At 40.1% G+C, this 12,010-nt stretch overlaps 1 protein-coding gene across 3 annotated transcripts; it reads left to right on the forward strand.

Annotated features, from left to right (window-relative positions):
• The first annotated feature begins 5,527 nt into the window (after positions 1-5,527).
• Positions 5,528-11,215, forward strand: zgc:136930 (uncharacterized protein LOC563946 homolog). Of its 3 annotated transcripts, none has more exons than XM_034303446.2 (10): positions 5,528-6,293; positions 6,455-6,515; positions 6,599-6,694; positions 6,811-6,990; positions 7,131-7,256; positions 8,815-9,035; positions 9,182-9,219; positions 10,045-10,154; positions 10,838-10,876; positions 11,088-11,215. In XM_034303446.2, the coding sequence occupies exons 1-8, from the start codon at positions 5,584-5,586 to the stop codon at positions 10,152-10,154; spliced, it is 1,542 nt and encodes a 513-aa protein (XP_034159337.2). In that variant the 5' UTR covers positions 5,528-5,583; the 3' UTR covers positions 10,838-10,876; positions 11,088-11,215. The 3 variants fall into 3 exon arrangements, with proteins under 3 accessions (XP_034159337.2, XP_053088996.1, XP_026792786.2); XM_053233021.1 differs by having other exon boundaries at positions 10,045-10,125; XM_026936985.3 differs by lacking the exon at positions 10,045-10,154 and having other exon boundaries at positions 5,529-6,293.
• The last annotated feature ends 795 nt before the right edge of the window (positions 11,216-12,010 follow it).

The following is a 12,010-nucleotide window of genomic DNA, read 5'->3' on the forward strand; positions in this document are numbered from 1 at the left end:
TTTTTGGTCATGCTAACATCTAATAGAATGTATAATTTCACCCACTTGTTTTTGGCATATGCTCCTAATGTTCTTATATTTTGCTGTATTTTGACATCACCATGAGTGGGATGGTGGCGCAGTGGGTATCATTACTGCCTGGGGTATTTCCCGAGCTCAGGTTATTGTCTGTGCAGAATTTCACATGTTCTCCCCTTGTTTGTGTGGGTTTCCTCGGGAACCTCCGATTTCCTCCCACTGTCCAAAACATGCAGGTAGGCAGACTGGCTATGCTAAATGGCCCCTAGCTGTGCATGGTACCCTGTGATGGACCGGCGTCCCATCCGGAGTGTATTCTCCTGCCTTGCCCCCAGTGTTACCGGGATGGGCTCCAGATCGACCAGAACTGATCAGGATATAGCGGTTACCGAAGATGAATGAATGAATAATATAATCATTGTGTTTCATGTTAGAAATATAACTACACTCTTAGGGAAAAAAAGATACATTTAGAAGCCTTACTGGTTCTATGTAGGACACTATACCTTCATGTTCCCTGTAATAAAGGGTTCCAAGTAGAATGCTTTTGGGAAGCTAAGAACCACTAACTATCGAAGGAATCGTTGAAAAACTACTGAAGCTTTTTTCCAGCATTAGTTAATTGGAATTAGTCATTAAATTTTATTTTATTACTTGTTTTTTTTTCTTAAAAAAAATTTGGTTTTGTCTCATAAAACTATACTCCCTAGTGCCATACATAAGAAGTTGAGTTTATCTTTTAAGTCTTGGTTCATCTAAAGGTTTCTTCTTAATTCTCTGACTTTTAGAAACCGCCTTAATGGTTTGGTGACTTGTTATCTTGTGATCTCCATAAAGCTTTGTGGAAACAAATGTGGTTAAGAAAAGGGCTCTACCAATAATACAAAAATGGAATTTCAATGAATAAAAAACAAATAGCCTGAAACTATGGTCTCACAATAGAGATTAATGAGAAGATTAATACAGTAAACTGTAACTAATCAGCAGTAGACTGAAAGGCACCATTTATACTTACGCAATTCTGTGGTCTCTGGGGAAATTCACTGGACTCCCCGTGTTAACATGCACTCACGCACTGACCTCAGCTCAACTTCCCACTGAATGGATTATGAAAACTGATATTCAGTATATTACTTCAGTAAATAGTCATAAAGACAATGTGTTGTATTTTGGCCAGTGGTACACACTGTGTTTTAAAAATCATTAAACAAGTAGCCCATTCTAGCAAGCAGAAGTGTAGGCAGATTGTAATCTTTGGTGAGTAAACCTCAGCATGGTCTCATATCTGCAAATTCAACAAAATGCATCCACCTTAAAAATAGAATATTTAATATTGCTCTGCTAATAGTAAAAACAGAGTATCCATAAATCCATAAATAGCTGCATCTTAGGGCTGCATGGTGGTACAGTGCAAAGTGTTGCCTCCTTGCAGTTCAGGGTCACTGGTTCAATCCTTAGCTTTGTTTACTGACTATGTGAAGTTTCTGTGCATGTTCTCCCCATGCCCACATGGTTTCCTCTGGGTTCTCCAGTTTCCTTGTGCTTTCCAAAACATGCAGGGAGGCAGATTGGCCACCCTAGGTGTGAATGTGTGTGTGTGTGTGTGTGCATGGTGATTTTCTCCTGCATTGTGACCAAGACAGGCTCTAGATCCACCATCTTCCTGATCAGAATAAAGCAGTTATGTAAGATGAATGTTAGACATATGTTAGATACAGCTGAGCTATTTGTACATGAAATTGTAGTGTGAACCATTTATTTTGCCCAAAAATGTTCTTTACTGGAAGTAAAGAGTAATGATTAGATACTACTTATACTAATTTAATTTCTGTGGTGGATGCAGATGCTATCCTGGGAACACTGGACACAAGGCAAGAACACATAGGATGAAAGCAGCTAAAATACAAAGTAAATTACAAATAATTACACAGGTGTGCTTCTTTGCTTTTAATCAGTTATGGGTTTCAGGTGACATTTCCTCATCTTTTTTTTCACATTGCTTTTTTTTTTTTTAGATACAGAAGGGTTTGTGGTAGACACATATCTCTTTCACAACATCTAAATGCATACTGAGGTTTTGTCAGTTTGTGATGAGAAAAAAGGGTTCACTTTCTGTTATGTTTGATTTCCCTCAAAGAATCGTTAACAAGTCATGTTTTCCTGTTCAGCAGATTGTCACACTGTCACGCTTCCCACGAGAAAGGAAGGGTGTTGCTAGTCTAGCTCTGTGTTGGTTTCAGAGGTGGTTGGGTAAAATTGCATGTGGGGGGTTAGTCTGAAACGTTCTTAGGCTGTTACTGTATAGCTTCAACATGAAAGTAGATGAAAGAAACAGATGAATATATAGCGGATGTAGACCTGGTTGGAGCCTCTCACTTTACATCTTAGATATGATCAGTGCAAACATAATACACTATATGGCCAAAAGTTTGTGAATACCTGAACACCTCACCCATGAGCCCCCCACTCTTCTGGGAAGGCTTCCCACTAGATTTTGGAGCATGGCTGTGGGGATTTGCTCATTCAGCCGCAAGAGCATTAATGAGGTGAGGCACTGGTGTTGGGTGAGGAGGCCTGGGGTGCAATCAGTGGGGTCGAGGTCAGGGCTCTGTGCAGGCCACTCGAGTTCTTCCACTCCAACCTTGGCAAACCATGTCTTCACGGACCTCGCGTTGTGCACAGGGGAATTGTCATGCTGGAACATGTTTGGGTCCCTGAAGGAAAATTGTAATGCTACAGCATACAAAGACATTCTATACAATTATATGCTTTCAGCTTTGTGGCAACAGTTTGGAGAGGAACCACATATAGGTATGATAGTCAGGTGTCCACATACTTTTGGCCATTTAGTGCATTTCACATTCTCTGATGATAACGTGTTATAGATGTGTCAGCAACACGGGCTGAAAAATATCATCCCAAATCTAGGAAGCATTTCACTCTGTGTATTCATCTGATAGTGATAGGCTGCATGAATCTACAGTCAGGACTAAAGAGAAATCAGCCCGAGCCTCGTTTCTTAATACCAGTCTGTGTATTTGTCTTACAACTATTTGTTTTGTTGTCCTCAGTTCTTCCTTAAAACATTTGTTTACCAACCACCCCAGAATATCATATGTTTTCATATATATGGTAAGTGCTTTGATTAAAAGAGTGAATATATTACGTAATTAAATTCTAAACAAAGATCCATCATAGTTGTTTGCCTTTGCCTTTGCCTTGTTGCCTTTGTTTTGCATGTTGCTACACACTGTACTTCTCTCTACAAGGCAACTATAAGGCTAATGTCATTACGAGGTGGTGAGACACAACATTTCTTAAGATATCCACAAACATCTCCAAGTGCAAATTCTGGCGTTGTACACGTTGTAACTGCATTGCCTTGCAGGTGGAACTTGTGCAGAAAGCTTGTTGGTGTGGCACTTCTTACAGCAACATGTTCAGATCTGTGGCAGCACATACACTGTATTGAAAGCTGTAGGGCAGAATGAGATGACTGATCAGCAAACATCTTGCACTAAATTCTGTGCAAGCTGACAGATTATGCATTGCAAAAGAAACAATTAGAAACAAATTCACTAATTTCCCTCACTTCTGAAAGCAATGCCATGCCCTTGCTAATTCTACAGAAGCAGCACAAAAAGAAACAGAAGCAACATTGCTTAACAATGAATCACCATCTTTTCTGTGTTCATTTAAGTACTTCTTTTTTTTAAGAGAATGTGACATGTTGGTGAGAGACTGGTATCCCAGAAACTGCTGATTTTCATGCACAACAGTTTACACAGACCGGTGTGAAGACACACAGCAGTTAACACCAAATGGTGTGAAAAACAAACAAACAAAAACATCCAGTGAGCGACACTTCTGCAAATGGAAAGGCCTTGTTCATAAGAGAGGACAGAGGAGAAAGTTCAAACTGGCTTGAGCTGAAAAGAAGGCTACAGTAACTCTTGAACCACTCTTTAACCTCTTTAACCACTCTAACATCACAAAATGCACAACATGTTGATCCTCGAGGTGAATGAGCGGCAACAGCAGAAGACCACATCGGGTTCCACTGTTGTCAGCCGAAAACCGGAATCTGAGGGGGGGCTAGGTGGGCTATGGGTCATATTCAGTATTAGTATGATGCTCGTAGTAAAGTGAGCGTGATGTATGCAGTTGCAGGTAATACTTTGCATTTAGTCTTGAATGTATAATCATTTAGCATTTATCAGCTGTTTTCAACTCACTTAGCTTTTTTATTGCCTAACATTTACTAATAACAGTGAACATAGCTTGTTCGTTAGCTAACTAGGAGTCTTTACATATTGAATACTGTTTATTCAATGTACAGTTTCATTCAAATTGTTTAAAAACAAACACATTCGCTCTTCTCTAGCGAATTTTTAAATAGCATCATCTACTATACAGCCTGTTGGTGTTATTATGAAGGCAACTCTTGTTAAAAATGACACCTGATAGATTTCAAATCTAACACACCAGTGTTCAGAAAATGGAATACCGATTAGTGCTGCATCAAAATCAACTTAATTAGAATATCACAATTCAAACAATTTGGTAACATAACATTTTAATAACTTTAGGAAGTGGACCCATATAGACATGAAAGTAGAGGCATTCATTCGAATAGAGTTGCTGATTTTGCACTGTACCAGATGCTGGCTGCATGGTTATATAATGATGACTTTGGCGGGGTCCCAGATTTTTGACATGAGAGACGCTATGATTCACCTGACAGAGAGGTAAGCAGGTGATGCCAATGCTTCAGGCAGCAAATGTTGCTCAAATCTCTCCTTTAGGCTTTTGAGACAAGGCAGAGCCTGTCAAATTCCATATTTTATGAACGACTGTGTTAAAAAGATTTCTGATGTATCAGCAGATCTCTTTAAAAAAGCCAGTTATTTTATAAAGTAAAATTATTTCTGCACTCTTTTTAGGTGCTACGTAGAAAGAATCTCATGGTGAGTGCTGTGCAGATACACAACCAAAAGACAGCTGCAGATTTGTCTCTCTGGGGAAAACATTTGAGGAAAGGTTCTATGTACAATCCTACACAAGAGTGTTTTCCTATCAGAGAGGGTTCAAAGTATAACCCCTTTAGGAAGCTAAGAATGTTTAACTGTTTAAAGAACCCTTTTTCTATACTGGAGTGTACTGTTCCCTTGCCCTTTTGGATGGCGGTCAACTATATATGAGTGAAATTTCCATTATAAAACAGATTCAGAAAACACTTCCAATAGTATCTTAAGAATCAGTTTGATGGGAAAAAGTGTTGCGTGACTAAGTTTAAGTGCATTATTAATCATTCAGTGCTTGATAGCGATAAAGCATAGACTCTTCCCTCAGGGAGAGCTTATAATTTCAAAGTCCATGGAATGTGGAGGTGGCACAGAAAGCTTAGGATCAAGTCCTGGCGCATGCTACTGAGTAGTGCTCCTCCTCCTCCTCCTCCTACCTGTTCAACATTGCCTCTATATAAACCTTTGCAAGCACACTGTGTTCTTGCATTCTCCATTTTCTTCATATTGTGCTTGCTCCAGTGATCCACAACTGTCTATAATGGCTATGTCTTACTCATTGTCCTCTTCCAGGCTGTCTGGTCTCTCAGCAGCTGGTGGTGGTGGAGCCAGATTAGGGTATGGTGGTGCTGGAGCAGGTCTGGGGCTTGGTCTGGGTCTGGGCAGTGGTGCTGCTGCTGGAGCTGGGTTTGGTCTGGGCTCTGGACTTGGTCTGGGCTCTGGACTAGGTCTGGGCTCTGGACTAGGTTTGGGCTCTGGACTTGGTCTGGGCTCTGGACTTGGAGCAGGACTGGGCTTGGGTGCGGGTGGAGCAGGGTTGGCGCTGGGTGGTGGCGGAGGTGCTGGAGCACTAGTTGCAAGCCCGGCATTTGCCATGGGTCGCACCATCGCAGCTGGCGGGCTGACTGCAGGTGCTGCTCTGGCTGGTGGTCCTGCTCTGGGCCCAACCGTGGCTCCCATCCTATCTCGTGCAGCTGAGAAAATCACGCTGTCCACCCTGAATGACCGCTTCTCTGTGTACATGGCCAAAGTGCGTGCACTGCAGCAGGAGAATGCTACACTGGAGGCTAAGCTGTCCCAACTGACCGGTGGCACTGACATGTCCCCAGAATCGTCAAGCACTACTACGGTGGAATACGAGACCCAGCTGAACGAGTATCGCACCACTCTGCAGAACCTCACGCTTGACACCATCAAACTGGAGATAGAGCTTGACAATGTGCGTGGCACCGCCCATGAGCTTAAGGCCAAGTATGTGTTTCAGTCTACTCATAAAGCACAATAAAATCTTAATACATTGCATAGTTGTTGCATAGAGTTGTAATTTTTTTTGTATATTATTATATTTAAATTAGATTTTCTCTCTTACTGTATTTTTCTCAAAAACATTATTATTGTATTTTTTTTAAAAGGCTTGACTTTGAGCAAGGGGTAAGGTTCCAGCTTGAGTCTGACATTGCTGCCATGAAAAAGGTAAGGGGGAAAAAATGTGATTCATTTCCATTATTGTAAGCACAGTTATCTTTATGCTTTATTTGCTTTATTTCTGTCTTTAGGACATTGAACTTGCATCTGACCTAAGAATTGATTTGGATGCAAAGTTCTCCAGCCTTAAGAATGAACTGGACTTTGTCACCAAAACACAGGAAGAGGTACTTCAAATTTAGACATTAATTATGACTTAGCTGCTATTTTAGGCTTTTTCTACATTTCTTTTTTTAATTTTAATATATAATAAATCAGTACCCATTGCACAATCTCTCTTCAGGAGCTCTCATCTCTGCAGTCCAAACTGGGCACAACGACCATGGATACCTCTGTCTCCATGATTGAAGTGGACACTGGCAAGTCCTTTGACATCTCCTCAGCACTCAACAAGATGCGAATGGAGTATGAGAAATCTGTCCAGCAGCACAGAGAGGAAGCCGAAGCTTACTACAAACTCAAGGTGAGCATGTAACAAATGCCTTAGGACTTTATCTTTAATTCTATCCTTTGTTTTTTGTTGCTGCCTAAATGAATGTGGTTATCAGTATTAAACCAGTTTGGGCCCCAGAAACTAATTAATATTCTCTCTCCCTTCCTTAGATGGATGAAATACAGACGGCTAATGTTAAGAGCACAGAGGCTGTGTCATCCACCAAAGCCGAGATTGCAGGAGCCAGGAAGGAGCTACAGACGCTCGGGTTAGAGTTACAGGGCCTTGTCACACAAGTGAGTGTTCAATACATACAGTAATTCTTACTGTACTACTACCAAAGGCCCACTTTCTTCAGCATTTTCATTTGATAAAATTATTACATTATCAAGGATTACACTAAACTTATTATACATTTAGAAAGTTTACTCAAAGCAAGAGCAGTGATGACACATAACACATGAGGGTCATGTAAATTAAATGAATCATTAAGACGGTGCACACGTGTGTTATCGTCTGAAAGGTGTGTGTGTGTGTGTGTGTGTGGTAAAAACTACAGAAAAAGCAAACTGTGTTTGAGTACAATATTTAGATATATTTTATTTATCTCAGCGCTAAGTATGTTTGGATAATAAGCAACACCTGATCTACATGTGACACACTCACTGGGGCATGGTTGTTGGTTGCAGATGGACTGAGTATTTAGAAACTGCTCATCTCCTGGGATTTTCAGTCTCTAGAGTTTACCTAAAATGTGAAAAACACAAATTTGTGTGTGTGTTTTTTTTTTTTTTTACAAAAAGTGTGAAACTGTGATAAGTGAAAATCCCAGGAGATCGGCAGTTTCTGAAATACTTAATCCAGCCCATCTGGCACAAACAGCCTTTCCACAGTCAAAGTCAGTGAGATCTATTTTTTCCCCATTTTGACATTAGATGTGAACATTAACTGAAGTTCTTGACCTGCATCTGCATTATTTTTTGATTGTGTACATTGTGTCACATGACTGGCTGTTTGGACAAGCTCATGAATGAGCAGTTATACAGTGTTCCTAAAAAACTGGTAGTGAGTGTATCTGTCTAATATTTACAATATATTTACAGAGTAGACTTTAATGTTTCTTACTGATGCCTATATAAATAATAACTACAATTTAGGTAATAACACCTTATTAAGGTCATGTATTCTCCTTGAGCAGGACAGGGATGTCTGACATCAGTTGTTACGCTGGTGTCTTTGTCATGCAGAGTTATGACGACTGCTGGGTTGTAATGGATAAGCTTTAATCAAAGTCTTCTGAATCAGCCAGAAAAGCCCTTCTCCTAATCACCATGTAGAGTTTGGTTATCCCCTGTCATACAAACATCAGTTCCTCTTTTTTCTGGGGGATTTTTACATTCTGGGGACTTTATTAAGAATAAAAGCATTGCTGTAAACCAGCAGAATAGAAAATAAATGCTTGCTGGGCATGTTTGGGTGCAGTTATGGGGCCAAGAGACAGCACAGCTTAGTTCTCATCGATTAGCATATTTACCATAAATCACAGTTGACCGGTACAGGAAACAGAAAGCACAGGAAGTGGTTTCAAAGTCAGTACCACAAGACAAGAGAGCTGCTTTTCACAGCGAACTCTCTCAGAGAAAATACAAGCCTAGCTCACAAACATTCTGACATCAGTTACTCGATACACCATGCAGAAAGTGTGGAGAAGTTAGGTACTTTCTGTCAGGTTAATGCACACAAAAGCAAGGGGATTTGTAGACAATTTCCTAGTACTCCTTGGCTTATATGTTTCATATCAACTACTAAATTGAAAGTAAAATAATCTATAATGTTATATCTTTGTTATCCCAGAACATGGCCCTGGAGCAGAGCCTGGCAGAGGCTAATGCCCAGTCCAGCGTGGGCGTGGCTGAGTACCAGGCCCAGATCGCCAGTCTCACGTCTGCCATCGAGGCAGCTAAAGCTGACCTTCACAAACAGATTCTGGCCTACCAAGAGCTGCTAGACATCAAACTCGCTCTAGATGTCGAAATCGCCACCTACAGGAAACTCCTGGAGGGAGATGACTTCAAGTGCGTCTCATTCAAATTGACTTATAACATAACACCAATAAATCTACCTCCACAATGGGATTGTGAAGGCGTTTTTTCATTTGTTATCCAAACCCTGACCTTAGACACCCTTTATATCACTCTCTCACTCTTTTTCCTGTTTTTAGACTGCCAGAATTTACAGAGTCGTCCTACACTTTCTCAGGTAAGAGCAGTCATTGTCTAAATCATCACCACAAAATCTCAGGCTAGCAAGAAAACACAGCAAGACAGTCTTATGTTACATGAAAACAGGATTCCTGACTAACCTGGTAACCAAACTCAGGTGTTGTTAGATCACAGATATTGTGATTGCTTAGATTACTTAGCAACCGTTGCCTGGCTCGCCTGGAAATTTCAAACCTTTGTGGTAGAGATGACATAAAATGATCTCCAGCTTCCAGCTAATGGAACATAATCATACCCAATACGGTCATAGCTACCAGTTTTTACCCATCATTCAACAGCAATGGATATCAAGGAAAAAAAATCTAACTGTAATGAATCTTTTAAAATTAAGCAACCAGGATCATGGGTGTAACAGTCAAGCATGAAAGCACAAACAGCAACATTTTAGCTGACTGCATCACTGATAGAGGTGAAAATCAATTGTTGATGACACAACATTTCTTCAAAACATAGCCATTAGTATGACCTAAACCTAGTTTATTTTAATTTAGACTCATATTTACTTAAGCCTTAGACACTAGTAGCCAAAAGATTGTAAGAATTAAAACAGTGCTCTAGGCTTCATTTTGGTCCAAGAATCATCCCATAATACTTTGAGACCCAAAATTAATAAAAATGCTGGTGTTGAGGACAAAGCCATCACATTATATATATATATATATTTTTTTAGCTTTTGTCCTCACATTATGTTTAAATGTACGACTTTGCACTAGCTTTTGCACCCATATAGTAAAGGGGACCAGGGTCCTGGGGCGTGGGGGTGGACGTGGCCCTCTCTTATCTACACTTTTCCGTCTCGTAGGGAGTGCCCCGCCCAAAACCAGCACGCCCCAGGACTCACCCCATGTCTCCATGGAAATACACACTAGATACATCCCCAAAGGCAAGTCCTCTTCAACCACATGCCTATAGGTTAGTCTGACCTAAATACTTACAAGTTTACTAGTGAGTGTGGTGGTTAAAAATGAATGCAAGGTGCCATGAACTGCACCTTGATCGACCCTGGCAAGTGAGTGGAAAGGAAGTGTTTGTGTCTCCGTGCTCACTGCTCACAGAACTGAGTGCTCTCACATGTGACAGTCTCTCTGTATGCTCACTTCAATGCTCCGAGCTACCAAATGCCTTTTTGTGCACATAATTCATGGCACCTTGAACACTATATTATTCTGGACTATACAGTTTTGCGTATGCACTGTATTTATGTGTAGTGTGTTCATACAGTGTGTAAAATACAAACAGATGTACTACAGTAAAAGGAACTGGATGATATACTACATTTGCCAAACAAATACAATGTACAGCAATGGACACTTTTTGTATTAATCTGTCCCACAATGCACTATGGAACAGAAGCACAGGGGCTTGTTGCAGATAACAAGCAAATACAAACATGTCTACTGATGATGGCAGTAGAGTGTTTGTCTGCAGTGCTGCTTCTGTCCCTGTCTCATAACCGTCATTGTTTACAGCATGAGTTAGTTAGTGAGTAAAATTAAGCTAGGTTAAGTTAGCTATTTAATTCAAGGTAGCACAGAATGCAGTTTTTCAGTATGCAGTCTTATAAACTTAAATTTCTCTCCACTTTTTCATCCTAGCTGGCGGAGGTGGAATTCAAGTCAAAGAGATAATCACATGTACGTATCAGACACACATTCACTTCACTTTTTTTCTTCATTGTTGTGCTCTGACTCATGAGCAGCATATGGTCACACAGAAAGATGACCAGTTGACTTAAGACAACTTTTATATCACCCTTTCATAAACATCTTTCATGTTAACAGTCATGTTCAGATGTGCATGGAGCCAGTATGTGACTCTTTTCTCTCCTCTCTATCTCTCCAATAGCACACACAGAGACTTCAATCATCAGTGATGCAGACACTGAATCTTCTTGAATGCCAAGGGATTGTCTGGGAGTTTATTTCACGGACAACTCCCCTCATTGTTATTCCAATAAAGCTGAATTCCAAATATCTGTTCTCGTTTCTTTGTCCCCTTGGATCCATACTAGGGATGTAACCAAATACAAGTTACTTAGACTAAGCGGATAATTCAATTCAATTCAATTTTATTTGTATAGTGCTTTTAACAATGGACATTGCCACAAAGCAGCTTTACAGAAATATATAAATTTAAAAATTTTAAATTTTAAAAATTTTAAATTTATAAATTTATCCCCAATAAGCAAGCCAGAGGCAATGGTGGCGAGGAAAAAGTCCCTGAGACAATATGAGGAAGAAATCTTGAGAGGAGCCAGACTCAAAAGGGAACCCATCCTCATCTGGGTGACAATGTGTTCTAAATGGATATCAATTCAGATATGAATAGGAGGGGCACTATTTTTTTTTAATTTTCACAGGGCATCTAAATGCAGGTGAGTGGTCAGATATGAAGCTTGTAGGACAAAGAAAAACCACATTAATTAATATGTGATGCTGTACAGTGCATTTACAGCCTCCTTAGTAACTACCTGGTCAGGATCACAGTGGCTTAAACTAGGCTACTAGTTTATATATATACAGTGTTTCTGGGGACATAATGGTAGGGGTGCTATATATATTTTAGGTTTAAATCTGAAAACAGATATGGATATTTGGAGCACTACACAGATACAGATACAGTGGCATTGCATTTCACCCCTAGTCAATACTATATCAATACGTACTACAACAAAGCAGCATGTTCAGTTTATGGGTGGACATGTATGCAAAATTCACTGTATAACAATCAGGCAATATTGGTAATTTGTTATCACTGTGATTTGTGTA

Source organism: Pangasianodon hypophthalmus, chromosome 4 (assembly GCF_027358585.1).
Source record: "Pangasianodon hypophthalmus isolate fPanHyp1 chromosome 4, fPanHyp1.pri, whole genome shotgun sequence".
In the NCBI taxonomy this organism is placed as follows: domain Eukaryota; kingdom Metazoa; phylum Chordata; class Actinopteri; order Siluriformes; family Pangasiidae; genus Pangasianodon; species Pangasianodon hypophthalmus.

Bases quoted from the DNA above. Each gene is read 5' to 3' on its own strand.
- zgc:136930 (XM_053233021.1), top strand. From the start codon at position 5,584: ATGGCTATGTCTTACTCATTGTCCTCTTCCAGGCTGTCTGGTCTCTCA. The intron at 7,257-8,814 runs GTGAGTGTTCAA...TTGTTATCCCAG, and splicing joins TACAGGGCCTTGTCACACAA to AACATGGCCCTGGAGCAGAG. The intron at 10,877-11,087 runs GTACGTATCAGA...TCTCTCCAATAG, and splicing joins AGTCAAAGAGATAATCACAT to CACACACAGAGACTTCAATC.